This window comes from Prenolepis imparis, unplaced genomic scaffold (assembly GCF_030444845.1).
Source record: "Prenolepis imparis isolate NDT839.2.m4 unplaced genomic scaffold, iyPreImpa1.0 SCAF_4, whole genome shotgun sequence".
Lineage (NCBI taxonomy): Eukaryota > Metazoa > Arthropoda > Insecta > Hymenoptera > Formicidae > Prenolepis > Prenolepis imparis.
Genome location: NW_028141162.1, coordinates 17,054,968 through 17,073,326, shown reverse-complemented (window position 1 = coordinate 17,073,326; position 18,359 = coordinate 17,054,968). Strand labels below are relative to the sequence as shown.

The 18,359-nt window shown below is 31.5% G+C and overlaps 1 protein-coding gene across 15 annotated transcripts in view; it reads right to left on the bottom strand.

Annotated features, from left to right (window-relative positions):
• Positions 1–18,359, bottom strand: part of Imp (IGF-II mRNA-binding protein) — a 129,483-nt gene that overhangs the window by 13,319 nt on the left and 97,805 nt on the right. For 6 of the 15 annotated variants that reach the window (XM_083036791.1, XM_083036793.1, XM_083036796.1 and 3 more), the window contains 5 exons: positions 4,285–4,461; positions 1,849–2,277; positions 1,379–1,631; positions 775–1,134; positions 20–271 (listed from right to left, as the gene is read on the bottom strand). In XM_083036791.1, the coding sequence (XP_082892917.1) occupies positions 20–271; positions 775–1,134; positions 1,379–1,631; positions 1,849–2,277; positions 4,285–4,461 (1,471 nt within the window). Of the gene's footprint in view, positions 1–19; positions 272–774; positions 1,135–1,378; positions 1,632–1,848; positions 2,278–4,284; positions 4,462–4,655; positions 4,807–18,359 lie in introns of those variants that run through there. The other 9 variants (XM_083036792.1, XM_083036798.1, XM_083036805.1 and 6 more) reach the window with 5 other exon arrangements.

Genomic DNA, 18,359 nt, shown 5'->3' with positions numbered 1-18,359 from the left:
AAATGCCTTTTTTCTTTACCTGAACAGAGAAGAAGGGACCAATGATATGGACGGTGGTCTCTTCCTCGGCTGAAGGAGGAGTGGCTTGTTGTTCCGACAGTTTAATGACGCTGCCGGTCACGCGTTGCAGCTCTCTGACGTTTTGACCGCCTTTGCCGATGATACGACCGACCTGGGTGCTGGGCACGAGGATTTCAATGGTCAGTCTAACGTCTTCAGTGCCGGCGACGTATCCTTCCTCCCGCATCTTCTCAAAGATCAAGTACTGGGCCTAAAAAAAATTACAATTTTTAATGATGCGACAAGATAAAACAAGATAGGCGATCTTTCGTCTCGAGGATCAGCAACCAGTAAGAAATCAATGTAAAGTAATGAAAAAGAAAGAGAGAAAAAAAATGTCGAAGGGTTAAACGGAACCGATCCTCACATTTGGACGAGATCGATACGGGACCCTTTTTCTTTGATATTCCTGCTGATTCAAGTTGATGCTTAGAAGGCAACATCCACCCAAAATTCAGCAGGGTAGCTAAAGCACATTTTTATTAAAACTAAGTATCATCACCGGGACTCGAACTCGTGATCTTTGCCTTGGTAGACCGACGTTACAGACTTACCTGCCAATACGGCATCGAAGTTACACGAACGTTAAAACGCTTCGTAGCGATTACAACAGATTCTTATAGCCGTTACAAGTACATGATATTTTTAACTTTGCCATTACAAAGAAAATAACAAAAAGTCATCATCAAGAGTTAGAATGACAATCGCGCTCACCTTCCATTGAGATTCCGGGGAGCCGACAATAGTGACCTTTCTTTCGGTCTGCTGCTCGGCCGGCTTGTCCTGTTCGAGAGGGGCGATCTTGACGCTGGCTCCAGAGAACCTGATAATGTTGCGAATGTGGGAGCCCTTGGTGCCGATGATGGCGCCGACGCTGTTGTTGGGAATGTATAGAAAGGTCGTCTCCTGAGTGTCGCTAGCTGAGGGGACGCCCTGTTGAGTAGGCAGGCTACCCTGGTAGGGATATGGGGCGGGTCCCGAGCCGTAGAGGCCGGGTCCACGGGAGCTGTAGCCCATACCGGCGGTGGACATCATGGCCATCGGATGCAGACCGGGGAACATCATGCTTTGAGGCTGAAACATCGAGTAAACAGCTTCACCACATTGCGCAACAACTAATTTCAGGTCGAATAAAGATCAAAGATGCTACCAAGTACATTTAAACGAAAGATTTTTTAGTCTAAATTAAAAAAATTTTTACATTTTGCGTATTAAACAAATCTAACTCGCAAAATCTGACTCTTATAATTCTTAAACTTGATATAAGAGTGATATACTACAATATTAGAGTTGAAGAGCGATATGAGATGAGACTCACAGCCATAGCTTGCAGATCATTCTCGTAACTCTGGCGCAGTTTGCTGGAGATCATGGACTCGGCCTTGCTCATGTTTTCGATCGTTCCCTTAACCGTAATGATACGCTCAAGGTTAAAGCTATTGATATCATTAATGCTGCTAACGGTGATCTTGGAATCAGTGTCTTGCATAATTCTTTTGATCGTGTTACCACCCTTTCCAATAATTCGACCGATGAGATTATTGTGCGCGAGTATCTTCAAGGTGATCTCACTGTTGGCACAGAAAATGATACAATATTAATCAATAATTCAATCGTTAACCAAAGAAAATTAATGCGGTCGAGCAACATAAATTATACGCAAGGATCGTATCTATAGAAGAGTGAGGAAATATCAATATATACATATGTCATCGAGATAAGAGTCTAAGAATCCATCTAGGATTAATTTATATTATTCGACCGGCGATCACACGACGATTTTATTACGATTCCATTTTGGGAGTATCAACGCGACTCGCGACGTCGTCGTACCCCTTATTCGTAGTCGTCGCCTCCTGCTGCATGACGTCCAGGATCTTCTTGCAGGCGTTGGTGCAATTCTCGGGATTGCCGTAGATGGTGATGGCCTTCTCGAGGGAGCCGACGTTGTCCTTGCGGTGGACGTCGACCCGGGCGCGGGACACCTGGGTGATCTGCCGTATTGTGGAGCCCTGTCGGCCGATGATCGCGCCCACCATGTCCGACTGGACGAGGATGCGCAGCGGAAAATCGGTCTGCCGACCGGAACCCGGCAATCCGGAGAAGGCGACGCCGCCGCTGCGCTGGCTGCGGCCTCTTCGTCGGCCCTCCGCCGAAGACATCTCCACTTTCAGCGGATTGCCGTCGAATTCGTAGCCATTCAACTGGTTCACAGCGCTGCGAAAACAACGAAATTTATCAATTTTCGGATTACAATGGACAAATTTATTTATTTATTTAATTTAACCGATTACTTCAGTAATCTGTATCTTAAGAATGTTATCGAAACCAATATTTCATGTATTTATCATTGTTAGAAAAATATCAATTTTAATTATTTTGATTAAATTTAATTATTTTGAATTTTTTTAAATCGTCACACGCAAGTAATATTTTAAGAAAAAAGATTAATTAATTACAACTAATTGTAAGTATTAATATATGTTTTATATATTTATATAATTAATTATTTTTATTATATAAAAATAATATTATATATAATATTATTATGAGTTATTGACAAAATCTCATATTGATACAATGTTTCTCTCTCTTTTTTTAAAAAAATTTGACAAGATGTTAATTATTTCGTAACTAAAATATGTAAAGTGTTTTTCAACAAGAACTTTATACTTGAAAAGGACCACAACCATATGGTCGAAACGTCGTAACTTGTATTAAATAAACTAAATTTATTGGCTAGTTTGGTCGATTAATTTACAACTACCCTATTATTATTTATATATAATATTAATTAAATAAATTTTTTTAGGTCCTCATGTAAGTGATATTTCAAGAAAAAAGAATATTTAAATATTAATATTATATAAAAATAATATTATACATATATGTATAGTATTATTATTTATATATAATATAAATACTTAAAGATTTTTTTTCTTGAAATATCACATGCATATGAGGATCTAAAAGAAAATAGAAATTAATATTTTTCTAATGATGCAAACATAAAATATTGGTTTATAACACTGTTCAACAAAAAATGACTCTTTTTCGAACACCGGAACGAGACTAGTCGTTTCTTATAATTTTTTAAACGTTGAACACGAATCTGGTTTCCAAATTGCTCCATCACAATTTTGAGAAATTTGCAATTAAAGTTGCAAAAAGGGCTATTTTTACGAACTTTGTCATATTATAGCTACAATATGTGACGTGCTGAAGAAGTTTTCTTGCACTCAAAATAAAGTATACTGTTAGGATTTTCAACCTTCAAAAGAAATTTTTGGTGTCGATTACGGTTAATAAGATATCCATGGTTAAATATGAGGTGTATTGCGGAAGTTAGCTGTGACTCGTCATTAACGATTTATCAAGTAACTTTTAAGTATGTTTGTTTAAACTTAAGATTTTTTTTAGATCGCTGAATACGTATCCAATGCCAAAATTGTCAGATTTAAAATAATGGACTCAATATGATGGATGACAAAACTTAAAAAATATTTAGATTGCAATCTAAACATTTTTAACATATTATATTAAGTTCTCCATTTTGAATTTGACATTTTTGACATTGGATTCGTATTCAGCGATCTAAAAAACCTTAAGTTTAAATAAATATACTTAAAAGGTATTTCTGGTAAATCGTTAATGACGAGTTAACAGCTAACTTCCGCAATACACCTCATATTTAACCATGGATATCTTATTAACCACAATTGATACGAAAAATTCCTTTTAAGGATCGAAAGTCCTAAGAATATACTATATTTTGATTGCAAGAAAACTTCTCCAGCACGTCACATATTGTAGCTATAATATGACAAAGTTCGTGAAAATAGCTCTTTTTTGCAACTTTAATTGCAAATTTCTCAAAATTGTGATGTGATGGAGTAATTTGGAAACCAGATTCGTGTTCAGCGTCCAAAAAACTATAAGAAACGACTAGTCTCGTACCGGTGTTTTTTTGTTGAACGGTGTAATATAAAACTATGTATAAAATAAAATATTATATATATCAAATAAAATATTATATACTTAAACTAATTTACACTCGCGATTAATTTATATATATATATATATATATATATATATATATATACTCGATGTTTGACAACAAAGACATTGAACGATTCATCTTTTCGAGCGAGAGATTTCTTTTGCAAAATGAGAAAAATCTTTTGCAAAAGAGAGAAGAAGATAAATATTTTTGACGATACTTACTGCTGTACTTGTTCCTGCGTCTCATAGCTGACGAGTAAGGTCTGCGTGTTTGGGTCCCGCGACGACAGTTTCTCGATGTTCTGTACCTGGCCGTAATTGGCGAACAGCAGGTCGATATCTTCTATTCGGGACTGGGCCGGGAGATTGCTCACTAGGACCTTGGCGATGCCGCTGCTGCTGAAAATATAGGAAAATAACACTTGAAATTAGAACGAGATATTTTCTTTTGTACCGATGTAACACAAACACACACACGCTTTTGATCGATTGATCACAATGTAATATCAATAAATTTTTGACATATTTATATCTCCGATTAATCGGTAATTAATTATATGACAATAAGTAGTAAAAAGGTATTTCTCTAGTACTATTGTAACTCGAACGCGTGTATCCTGTTTACGTAGGAGTTCATTTTGCCGTCTGAATCGAGCAGAGATTGTAAACGAAGGAAGAGAGCGGCCATGTAAGACTCGAAGAACGCGACGAGAATTACGCTCCTCTCCGAGATTCCGGCGCGATAATCGTCGAATAAACTCTGAAAGTGTCGAGTTGTAACCTAGCGAGAAATCGTCTGTGTTTACATTAGTCTGTCATGTTGTTGTCTTAATACCTGACACGGCAAGACTCGCCGATTAACGTGTCGCTATTGAAAGCACAATGCGTGTTAATATCAAATTTATTCAATTGTATCGCCACTCTTATATATGTGCGATTAGTAAATATTCGATAGAGAAAATAATAATAATAAAAGTAAAATAAGATAAACATAATTAAATATTTTTATTAATAAAAATATTTATTGACTGATAAATATTATTAATATCACTAAATATCAATTAAATCACAGTTATAATATATTGGATGATTGCAAAAGTTCGTGCCTGATTTGAAGTTATTACCACCATCTATGCAAATCGGGCACGAACTTTTGCAATCATCCAATATATTACTTACAAAATATTATTATTTTAATTATAATAATATGTTGTAAATAATATAATATGTTATAATATGTTATAATATATACTTACTTATAATATATACTTTGTCCGCGATTAATATTTTTTGACAGAAATCAGCTGATAACTGTCAAAAATATTAATCGAGTTTAAAGTACTATAACATTTTATTTAAAACATATTATTTTAATTTTTGTAACATAATATTATTTTAAAAGTTAATTAGCAAATTAATGCTTTAATCAGTTGATGTCAAAAAATATTAATAAAGCGTTAATTTGCTAATTAAATTTTAAAATAATAATATGTTAAAAATATTAAAATAGTAATATGTTGTAAACAATATGTTATAATGCTTTATCTGCGATTAACATTTTTTGACAGAAATCAGCTGATAACTGTCAAAAATATTAATCGAGTTTAAAGAATTATGACATATTATTTAAAACATATTATTACTTTAATTTCCATAACATATTATTATCTTAAAAATTAATTAACAAATTAACTCTTTAATCAGTTGATTTCTGCCAAAAAATATTAATAAGGTGTTGTTTGATCACGCTTGTGTTGTTCTAGTTATTAAAATTTATATTTATATAATTATTAAATATATTAAAAGAAAAGAATTTCTTATTTCTGTTATTTATTAAATCTTTTTGTGAGAGCATTCCTGTTTTCATATTTATAATCATAGAAAGATCAAAATACTAGATTAAAAAAATACTAGATAAAAATCTATAAAAAAAAATACTAGATAAAAGCTCGTCGGAAATTCTTGCAATAAGAAATTAACAAAAACTATAATTACTGTCATAAGATTCTTTTTCGAAGATCCTAAGATCGCATATTGAAACAAGGTACTGTTGCAGAACCGCGCACGAAATCATTCTCTTTAGGATCTCTTTAAATCCTATTTTGTCTTATTAACTTTGTTCGGGATTGCACGAGCGTGAATTGCTGTGCATTGGCCACCAACGACGACGACGACAACGATATGAATGAACCAAACGACCAAGTAAGAAGAGGGAAAGAGAGAGTGCGCGAGGAGAACAAAAAGGAGGGTGGAACGACCGAGGGAGAAACGACTCTCACTTTCATACATATCGATTTTTCAGTAGGCCGACCCACTCACTCATCGCCGAAGTTGCTGCGCGGCGAGCTTTCGAGCAGCAACCTTGAGAAAGACCCGCGGCGAACGATCCGTGATTCGGGGTTGCCATCTCTCTGATTTTGGCCCCGGGGGTGAAAAAGAGAAATCTCCGGGTCTCCCCGGGGTAAAGGAGACAATTTTTGGGCCTGTCTTTTTTGATTTTAATTATTTTATTTACTTTAATTATATTTTTAATGGTTTTGCACCCTCTCAAAAATTGAGGATCAAATAAAAAATTAAAATATTAGGATAATAAGAAAAAAATATTTTAGAAAATATAAAAAATATTAAGAAATATAGAAAGAATATTTCTGGGCTTGTTATTAATTATTTTATTCATTTCAATTATTTCTTAAACGATTTTGCACCCTCTCGCCGCAAAAGTTGAGAATGAAATAAAAAATAAAAGTATTAGGATAATAAGAAAAAATATTATAGGAAATATTAAAGAAATATAGGAAGATTGAAAAACAGATGATTATTTTTTTTTTATTTTAGAGACCAATTTTCGGAGATGACAACCTTGTTCAGGATTTTCCTAACCCAGATTTTTCGTAGGGTACATAGAGAATATTCTCTCTCTTCGAATCGAATCATCATTCATCATTTGTCAATTATCTTTCGAAAATATCAGTCAGTTCGAAATTAAAATTGTGCTTTTTCAAACGGAAAATAATTTTCTATTTTGACGGACGAATTGTATTAATTAAAACACGATACTCTTAAATATAATCTTTCAATATAATTTTAAAGAAAATTAGCATTTTTATATAATCAATTAAAGGTTTTTGATAACAATAACGTAACGTTGTCTTTCTTTTTTCTTTATTATCTCTTTCCAATCGAATAGATCGATTCCGTGTATCATAAAAATTAATTCGCCGAAAGCGAAATGTGCTCGATGCACGCGAGATACTGCATCGGCGATGCATTTGTGTGCAACGAGGAATTTATGGATTTATGATTCATATTTATAATTCATGAGATGAACAGAATTGCGCGATATCATGGATTTATTTGATCAGCGAGTCGTCGAGAGAGAGAAGGAGAGAGACATATCTTTCTTTCTCTTTCATCGATCGATCATGACACGTGCAAGAAAATTGCATGCAATCTTGTATTTCATTTTGTACCGATGCAGCAATAACAAAATCAGAGTGTAAAATATATCTATACTTAACCCTCCCAATTAAATACAAATAAATAATGGAGAATTTAAATTCTCTCTTTCTTTCCCCCTGACGAAAAAGCTCCAAAATTTTGGAAATGATACTTATACTCGCAATGTTTCACTTAATTATTCTCTCACGAATAATACTTTGAAAATCCTGCTCGAGATAATAAATTCTGGTGTGTGATATATTATTTACTCGGATATAGGATTTCAAAGTATATCACGTGCGACTAATGAAAATACGAGAATAGTAATAATAAATGCACGTTAAAAATTGATAAGAAATCTATAAAAAAAAATAGACGCAAAGAGAGAGGGAAAGAGGGGGGCCCCCCTAGGGGGGGCGAAGAGAGAGGAAAGGAAGATGGATGGGGAAAAGACAAAGATGCGCTAAACGCGCGAGTGCACGCGAAGAGAGACACATAGGAGGAATATGACAAGCGCGGACAATGCAGAGGAGATCAAGGGGGGCAGGGGGCAGGGGGGAGGGGGACGGCCTTTGTTTCGCGTATTTCCCTTTGGGGGATTTTCGGCGGTATCTGGTGGTACACAGCGCGAAGAATGCGTGTATGTGTTTTCCAACCACCCATCCACCATCGCCGGACTTTTCTCTGCCCCCCCCCGCCCCCCCCCCCGTGCCACTCGTCTCTTCAACCCTTTTGCACGCACGTGTAACTCGTCGGCGGCGATTTCGTCGGGTCACCTTTAACGAAAGGCGGATTTTCGCGAAACAACCTGGATAAGGGAGACGAAGAGGGGGGGAGGGGGGAAGCGTGGGAGAAGGGGAGAAGGAAGAGAGAGAAAGAGAGAGGGTCTTTGCGGACAGGAGTGTGGATCGCGGTCGGGTCACCCCCGTGGAAGAGCTTTTGATGTTTCCCGGCCTAAGACACTTTTTTCGGACACTTTTTCTTCCCGTCCGCTCCCTCCTCCTTCCTTTTCTCCCCTTCCCGCGTTTTTTTACGTGTTAACGAACCGATGGAGCGAAACGCAGTGGTCGGGTGTAGAATGAACCGACCGAAAGCGCGGATGGATTGACCGAAAATTTGGTGAGAGAGAGAAAGAGAGAGGACTTTACAAGAAAATATGGAAATCGCGAAATAATACAATTTATGCAATTAATTCCTATATCTTTATTTTTACTGACGCACGAAAACTCAAATAAAATGCAAATATGTTTAAAAAAAACACATCTTTGTGTTTTCTGGTATAAAAGAGGAGACCATTTAAACTTTTCCACCTTTGAGATTGCAATATTTTTGATAATTATTTTTATGCTTCATATATTTAACGTATACAGTTTGGATGGCTTTACTTTGAACTCAACGATGACCTTGACCCTCAATGACTTTGGTCTGAAGAGGCGGTCATATGATTATGCATCCTTTAGAAATTCTAACATCATGATCATGTATATATTTCTGAAAAATTTAAAATATTATTTTATAAATCTTATTTTGCCTAATCTAATCAAAAATATTATATGTACAAAAATAATTTAAAAAATTATTTCATAATGACATAATCATTTCTCAAGGATACATGACTGTTTAAGGTCACTGTCTTTTATAGAGATCAAGGTCAACGTTAAATAAAGATCCAATATGTGTTTATTAAAACAAATAATCATCTCATTCTAACTTTCCATTTCAACTCTTTCCTAAATATACTTTTAATTAAAAAATCTGATACGACATAAAATAAAAAGCTCTATTCCAAAGTAGATTTCGCGCGTCACAAATAATGGTATAATTAAAGCGATGCATGATCACAGCGAATTTATTAAAAACGATGATACATATCCATCCATTTCTTAGAACTAAACCGAAAAAAGGGCAACCGGGTTCCTAAATACGGCCTTGTTCGAGGAATCGCCGACGTCGTCGACTTGCGCCGTCGGGACGCACAGCGTTAAAATCGATCTTGAAAAGGGAAAGTGTCAGTGGCATGACTTTACACATACGTACGAGCGCGAAAAAAAACATATGCGGGAGAGCCACTACCTTAATAAGGGCGTTAACAGACTCCGAGCAACATAAAATGTATAAATTATATTTTTTCTATCTTCTTCTCTTTACTTTTTTTTATATTTCTAGTAAGTATCTAGAATATTACTATCTTCACGAAGGGAAAATGATGTCAACGAATTCCGTATCTTATCCGCTATTGATACATAAAGCTACTATGTCGAGTATTTTCAATGTAAATACTACGTGGCTATGGAGGAGATATATCCTACCAAGAAATCAATCATGATTTAGGTCAGGATATGTAAAATAAAGTACTTTATCAAACACGTGTTTGATATTGGAATCCTCTGGTTATAGGGCTGTTATCATCTCTCGGTCGTCTTCTTATCATCTACATGAGTCACAGATTATATGACACACTTGGGGAGATACTCGGAGCATATTTAAATATTACATATTTAAGATCATATATATATATATTTAAATATTGCAGCCAATTAAATATTGCGGATCGCAGTTTTAATTTTTATTATTGTGAATGTAATAATAAATTAATATACGTATTAATCAATATTTGTATGAATAATATATGTATATGTATATAAATAAATTATCAATATTTTTATGAACTATTTTATATTCTATAATTTTTCCAATATTTATTTCTCTAAAGAGATTAAACAATTATGTATATATAAATAATATTTATACATAAATATTTCTATAAATGTCTATATAACACTTATACATATATAAATATTTCTCTAAATCGTGATCTATATCTCTTTAATTTTAATGAAATTTCTGCTTAAATTATCGATCCAAACTCTGAAGCCTTAATAAGCTTTAATCAAATAATGAAATAAATATATAGACATTTTAGACAAGATGGGCAAAAAATAAACAAAGATGCTAAAACTATATATAATTATTATAAAAACTGTCTCAAAATTCTTCTCGTCAGTAGAAATAAAGTAATCAACAACTAAATTTAGATATATATATATATATATATATGTCATTCTTTTCTTGGAAAGTGCGAGAGATTTCCCATCTAAATTTAACTATTGGCATAAACACAGGGATAAAAACACATGCGTGGTTGTCTTTTCGTCAACATAATGACTTTCATGTAAATCACATTGAGAAAAATCGAATATAATGACAAATTCCTCATTATTTATCCTTAACAAACATTTTTTATATCGTTAATTTTCTCCTGCACATATCACAGAGAGAATTTTCTCTTAGAATTTACCCTAAAAATCATATGGTAATCGTGGGACAATATGATATGGAAAGAATTTTATGAGAATTTCTCTGATTAATATTTATAAAAAATAATAATATTTATCACAATAAAATATAAAATGTTTGATTAATTTTACTAAAGGTATAATAAAATTTACTAAAAGTATGGTAAAATCAAACACATTTTTAAAATTCTTTCCATACCATATTGTCCCACGATTAAGTACCATGATTTTCAGGGTAAATTCTAAGAAAAAAATTCTCTCTGTGTATGATACAAGAGTCAATTAGTCCTAGAGTCGAGAAGTCGTTTCGTTTTAATGGACCTTAAGGCCCTGCGCACAATAGGAAAAATATTAGGAATAAATATTAGGAATAAGAATTATTTTAAAATAATAAAATCGGAAAAACTCTAATATAAAAATACAAATTCGGGTATAAAGGACTCTTAGTAATTTATTAGCCCTTACTAGTCCTTTATACTCGAATTTGTATTTTTATAACAGAGTTTTTTCGATTTTATTATTTTAAAATAATTCTTATTCCTAATATTTAATATTTGTTCCTAATATTTTCTCTATTGTGCGCAGGGCCTAAGACTCATTCACGCATGTGTGTGTATCTATGTGTGTGTATATGTAAAAGAGGGGGCGAGGGTAGGGGAAAGGGAGGCGGGAAGACACGGTCGTTGCGCGAAGATCGCGTGTAGGTAGGTAGATACGTACCTGCGCGATCGCATGACACGTGCGCCGCTTTCCAGCTACGCCTGCGTGTGCAGAATGCACGCACGTGCGCATGGCGCCAGCCACAGAGAGAGAATGCTCTGTCTAACAAGTGTGATTATTTTTAAATTTTTTATATAGGCACAGAATCTTGTTTATAGCACAAAATATCCAACAATCAAAGTGGAATATATTGAATAAAAGGGATCATTCATTTATGTATTTATTAAAATTGTTTTTTTTATTTGGTCCACAATAATTATATATTGTGCAGAATTTAAATATATAATATATAATATAAATTATATAATTATATAATATAAATTATATAATTATATAATATAAATTATATAATTAAATATAATTTATAAATGAGAAATATAATCATTGATCAGTTAGTGAAATTTGTTGTTTGATGTATTTTGTCAATATTTTCAATAATTTCAATCAATTCAATATTAGACCTAATTTAATTAGAATTTTATTCAGATAAGATAGGGGGATTAGAATTAATTTTCAGTGTTTGATAGAGTTCTAAGTTTGATCATTTATTATATTATTATTTCATGTTCATTTATTAGAATTGTTTCTTTATTTTACCTTTATTATAATTATATTAGAGATATACTATAATTTACTATAATTTAATTAGAATTTTATTTAGATGAGATGGATTAGGATTTATTTCAAATTATTCGATAGTTCTATTAGTTTGATTATTATCCAAATTATATAGTTTTTAATTCTATAGGAATTCTGACCACTGTACTTGGTAATTGAATTGATGATTAATATCTACTAAAATAGTATTTATATGTTAAAATTGAGAGAAATATATATTTATTAAAAATATAAGAGCACAAGGATTTATTTAATAATTCATTTAATAAATTTATAATCTCAAGCATGTCAGATAAATTATTATTATGTATAAACGTGAAAGTGTAATATAGTTATAAGCGATTATTCAGGATAAAAATATTCTCTCAAAAGATAATAAACGATTAGTTGTACAAAAAGAAAAAAAAAAGAAAAATTTAAAGTTGGATCTGACGTTTTTATCTTTAATCTGTCTCTAGAAAAGATGGACGGAAAGTGAAATATGATGCAAAATACACTAAATTATACCTAGCTATCAAAACGGATAAACAAACACGTTTCTGAGGGAACTTTATGAATTTTATTCGAAGCGAGATAAGCGTTATATATGGAAACGCGACAACCGGTGTCGCTATAACGCTATCTACGGATAAGATAGGTAAGGTAGACGCGCAACAGGGGTTGTTAATATTGACATTGGCAGCTACATAGCTAACTAGAGCCACTCACACCCTATTTTTCGTGTTGCGGCCAGCGCCGTGTGCGTCAGTCAAGTTTTTCTGATTTTTTTATGATAAGATGTGCAGATACGCGCTTGGAAAGAATTATTATGGACTAGAAAGAATATATAAATTCAGTGTTTTATTCAATTAACTGAATTTTTATATTTAAAAAACGTTACAATAAATTTTAATCTGTTATATTCTTCTTATTAACTTGTTCTCATTTAGACGATCGTTTAAGTTAATTTCTTCTTCGAAGAACTTATTGAAAATGCTTTCAATATAAATAATAAAAAGGGTAAATATTACATACAAGAGCTAAACGCAAGATCAAGGCACAAATAAAATCCTTTTTAAGTATATTTATTAATTAAAATTGTTTTACTGTTTGAAAATTTATTTGATTTTATGGATTTTGGAGTGACTTAAACAGATGGAAATCTAATGGGGCAAAATTCTCCGGAAAATAAGGAGGATGTATTTTTAAATCATTCATTTTAGGGGTTGAATTCCACATTTTTAAGTATAAGTACTTTTAATTACTTATAATAGATAAAATAATTAGATATTGTTGATAATATTGGTTTCTTCCAAAATAAGTGATTCATTAATTATCTATAATGGAACTTATTTATAAATCAACTTAATAGTACTTCAGAAAATCGATGCGCAACTGAATAAATCTACAATTAAATGTCGAATCAAGGATATCGCTAAAAACGCAATTTGATACGGCAAAAGAATTATGTCGGCAGGAATAACTAAAAATAAAATAAAAGAATAGTAATAATTCTTGAAGAGGGAGGGGGAGAATCTTAAGAATTCCGAGCGTCTCGTCATCAGAGAGATGAAAACTCTCGGACAACACATGAGAACTCAAATGTCAAATTATCTTATTTGAACATCGCATTCTGTTCTTTTATGTTTTCTCTAAGAGGGAGTGTTGATTCACCTTTCAAGAAAATTCCTTCGATCGTTTATCACAAAAGTGATATCTAAGAGATTCAAATTTTTGTCGAAGGGACGTTAGAACTGAAAAAATCAACCCAAATCAAAATTCTTCTTCTACCTTCGATCTCAATTTTCAATTTAACATCTATTTGAATACTTTAAGCAATTAAATCATTTTCTTTGGAATTTGTTTAATTTATACTTTTCTCGAAAATTCTTTAAGTCTCTAAATGGGACACTGTTCATTTATTGCCTATTTGATATACAAATTAGGAGAAAAAGAGAGCTCATTTTAAAATTTTCTAAAATTCAAATAAAATTAAGTATGGGAAAATTGAGAATGAAAATAAGCCAAATTTTCGATCTACAGTAATTATCAAGAGTGAGGCATTCAACCCCTTAAAATCGGCAATCGTACATTTTCACGCGTGTAATTACATTTCGTCGTCATTTTTTTTCAAGACGATTTTCTCGTCTTGATGAATCCTCGCTCAAAAATATATATTTTCTCGGTGTTAATTATTAAACAGATTTATAATAGAGCTTATTTAGTGGAAAGAGTTTCTCTTTTTTTATACAATATCCTCTACAAAAAGTGTATGTAAACTTTGATAGGTTAATTCATATAATAATGTTATATATTATTGATATTTGCATAAAAATAACATATATAAAAAATTGTTAATAACAAAAATAATTTAATTTGTGAAATTATATAAAAGCAGAAATTAAATGTTAAATAAATTTACAATTAGAGAAAAAAAGAATATATATATATATATATATATATATATATATATTTTATTTCAGACTGTAATCGAGAAACCTATGGATAAAAAAATAAAAATTTGTGTAAAAATTTATATTATTTTGTTTTCTTTTTTTAAATCAAAGCGATCGATTTTCATATATTCTTGATAATTATTAAATTTTATTAAAAAGAAAGAGCCAAGCTTAATAAAAACGAAACTGTAAATCTGATTTTTAATATTAAAGAGCGGTTCATAAACATTATTCCGAATTAGCATTTTGCACGAATGCAATGACGCAACATTGCGAAATTATAATGTCTCGTACACTTGCAATAGCTAAAGAATTGCACAAATTCAATGGATGTAGAATATATCTTGCTACATAAAATATTTAATTATTTCCGCTCTGAACTCCGATGTATGCATAATAATGGCAATTTATAGAAAAGAAAAGAACACCCGCTATAATGTTGACTCACAATCAGTCGAAAATTTTGACAATGGATTGTGACACGAAAATTTATTAATGTAAACTGGACAAGATTTTTATTCTTTAAGAAGAGAAATAATTTAGAAGTTATATGGCGACTCATATAACGCATCAAATTTGTGCATTATTCAAAAAGATGCAATATCATATATAAAATATTATGTGTAATATTTCTAAAGTATTATTTTCGAGAATCTCACTCAGTAGATCAATATTCTTGCCGCCTTTAATGTCGAATCTAAGATATTCTGTCTTATCAATTTTTCTTCGTATTGTCAAATAATAAAAAAAACTGTCTTCCAAATAATAAAAAAACTTATAAAATTCTACATTTTAAATCACACTATTATATTGTATTAAAACGTTCGATGACCAACAAGAAATCATTAATTTTTTTACTCATTTATAAAAATATGTTCTGTAAGTATAAAAATAATGAAAATAATCAATGGACCAGGAAATTGGCGGAAGTTTAAAGTTCAAATTAAGCGCTTAAAACTAATAAATGGATGCATATCGAGTACACGATCATAGAAAAGAAAAAAACGAAGATAGAAAATTGAAAAAAAGCAATTTAAAAGAGGAATTTACGAGATAAGACGGGATCATATCATCCGGAAGCAAAAGTTGCATAATGTTTGCGGGTTCATCAATCTAAGAACGACGTATTACACGTTTAGAGTATCACTGAATATCGCTCTGTATTTATACGTTTAATACGATGTCATAATTTAATTTAACCCCCGTGAGAGTAAAAGAGAAAGGGGAAGAAAGAAAAAAAAATTTATTTTACGTGATGAGCGACTTGGTGAACCGGACAAGGTGTTCTGTATGGAAAGATACCGGAGCAGTGCGTGGAAGGAAAATAAAAATAGATATTTTATAGCTAAAGCGCGTTTATAGACTCTCTTCCGCCAACTATAAATGGAATTTCTCTGAATAAGATACTATAAGTGGAGTTTAGCATATTCTCGTCTAGAAATACACACACTAGTATGTTAAATATATAGATTGAGATTGAGATTAAGAAAGAAATAAATGAGGCAATTAAAAAATAAGCGATACCTTTTCTCTCTGGGAAAAAAACCATGTATCTTGTGTCACGAGATAATAATTTACATAATACTAATACAAACGTCTACTATCTAGCCATTCAATGACCTTTCATCACGGTAGCATGAAGCCATATCTACGTTTGCACAAGAAAGAGGAAAAGTGACTGACTGAGATAAAGTATCACCTAATCAGTCCTCGTAGATTCTTTTCGGAAGGCATTATTAGCGTTTTATTACTCGCTGCGCATTAGTCGGGTTTTAACGAAATGTCGTCAACTCAAAATAGTTGGCGATAAACACGTCACTCTGCACGACTATATACCGAAATGACTTTGGCATGCGAGGTGACAAAAATCATTTGTTGGTGCCGAAGACATCGCTCGAGAGATCCGGACGTTCGCGGGAGGCAGAGACTTGTCACGTGACCGTATAGTGTCAGCGACCGACGTCATTCGGAATGCACCGAGCGATGACGGTGGGCGTATTTTATTGAAAACGGTGACTCAGCGTCGGAATTATTAACGGATGACCTCGTAGTGCCTTACGTTCATTCAGCGCGATCACTCCTTCCTGGCACTTCGCGTTCAGAATTTCAACTTATTCAAATACTCCTTATATACACTGAAGAAAAAATTTGTTAACTTGACTAAACCTTTCAACTAAATATTATTTTGTTAATTAAACATATAGAAATATTTAAAATAAATATAACATATTAAATCTAGCAATATTTGATTTAAATACTAATATATATGTTCAATTAACAAAATAGTAATTTAGTTGAGGTTTAATCAAGTTAACAATTTTCTTTTTCAGTGTACATAAAATATAATCATACACTTCACCGTCGATTTCGCTATTTTATACACTGAGAGAGAATTTTCTCTTAGAATTTACCCTGAAAATCATGGTAATCGTGACAATATGGTAGAAAAAATTTTATGAGAATTTCTCTGATTTTTATCACAATAAAAATAATAATATCTATCACAATAAAATATAAAACATGTTTGATTAATTTTACCAAACTGCATAGTAAAATTAATCAAACACATTTTATATTTTATTGTGATAGATATTATTTTTATTGTGATAAATATTAATCAGAGAAATTCTCATAAAATTCTTTCCATACCATATTGTCCCACAATTACCATGATTTTCAGAGGGTAAATTCTAAGAGAAAATTCTCTCTGTGTATGTATTCATATTCAAAAAAATTCACATTGCAATTTGGAAATTAACAAGATATTTTATGTTTTAAGCTTGAATGATTTTATGTTTTAAGCTTGAATGATTTCAAATAAGTATCTTGTGTCACACAAATTCATCTCAAATAAACGTAATGTATATATAATATATATTACATATTAATAATATATATTAATTATATATATTAATTATATATATTATATATATATTGTATATATATATTATATATATATACACATAAATATAAAAATATAATATCCCATTTAGTAAAACGATTTAAAATCACCTAAAATATTATCGATAAAAAAGAATGTGTCTAGATAAAAGAAGTATCTAGATAAAATTTATTTTTTCGAGAGATATTCTTGTATTTTAATAGAATCATTGTTGTGTGAAATAAATTTGATAATGTACAAGATCATCACTCGAGGTTAAATTCAAATTTAAATGGAAGAAAATATTACAATAAAAGTTACATAATTTTTCTAATCGTGGAGCATTTATTAACTTATAAGAAAAATAAAAAAATATTTTTACTCAATAATATTATATATATTAAATATATTACGAAAGAAGACATTTTATTTAATTATTTAAATATTTTAATGCACGAAAAAATACGCAAACTGTTAAATTTACATTTCTTACAATAATAATATTCTCTAATAAAATCTCGTTATATATTCTCTATATCTTCACGTAAAATGTAAAAGAAAATGTATTTACGTAATTTGTATTGTAAAATTTTGTTCCATGTATCATATTATTAATTCTCTCTCTATTTTTTTCAAAAATAATTCTCTTACATTTTTTTTTTCAAAAATAAAGCTTCGTATAAAACAATGTTATTTTTATAAACATTTTCGACTTTTTTTCACTTTAAAATTATAAATTATCATGTTGTCAGACGAGATATCTTATGTATGTATGCATATATACTATTCTTGGCGCCTAATATCATACGGTTACGATTTTCTTACACGGGAAGATTTTCTCTTGTATGTGCTTCGATTTTGAGGAAAGATATCGAACGCGCGACTACACAGTTGGAAAATTTGTGTTTT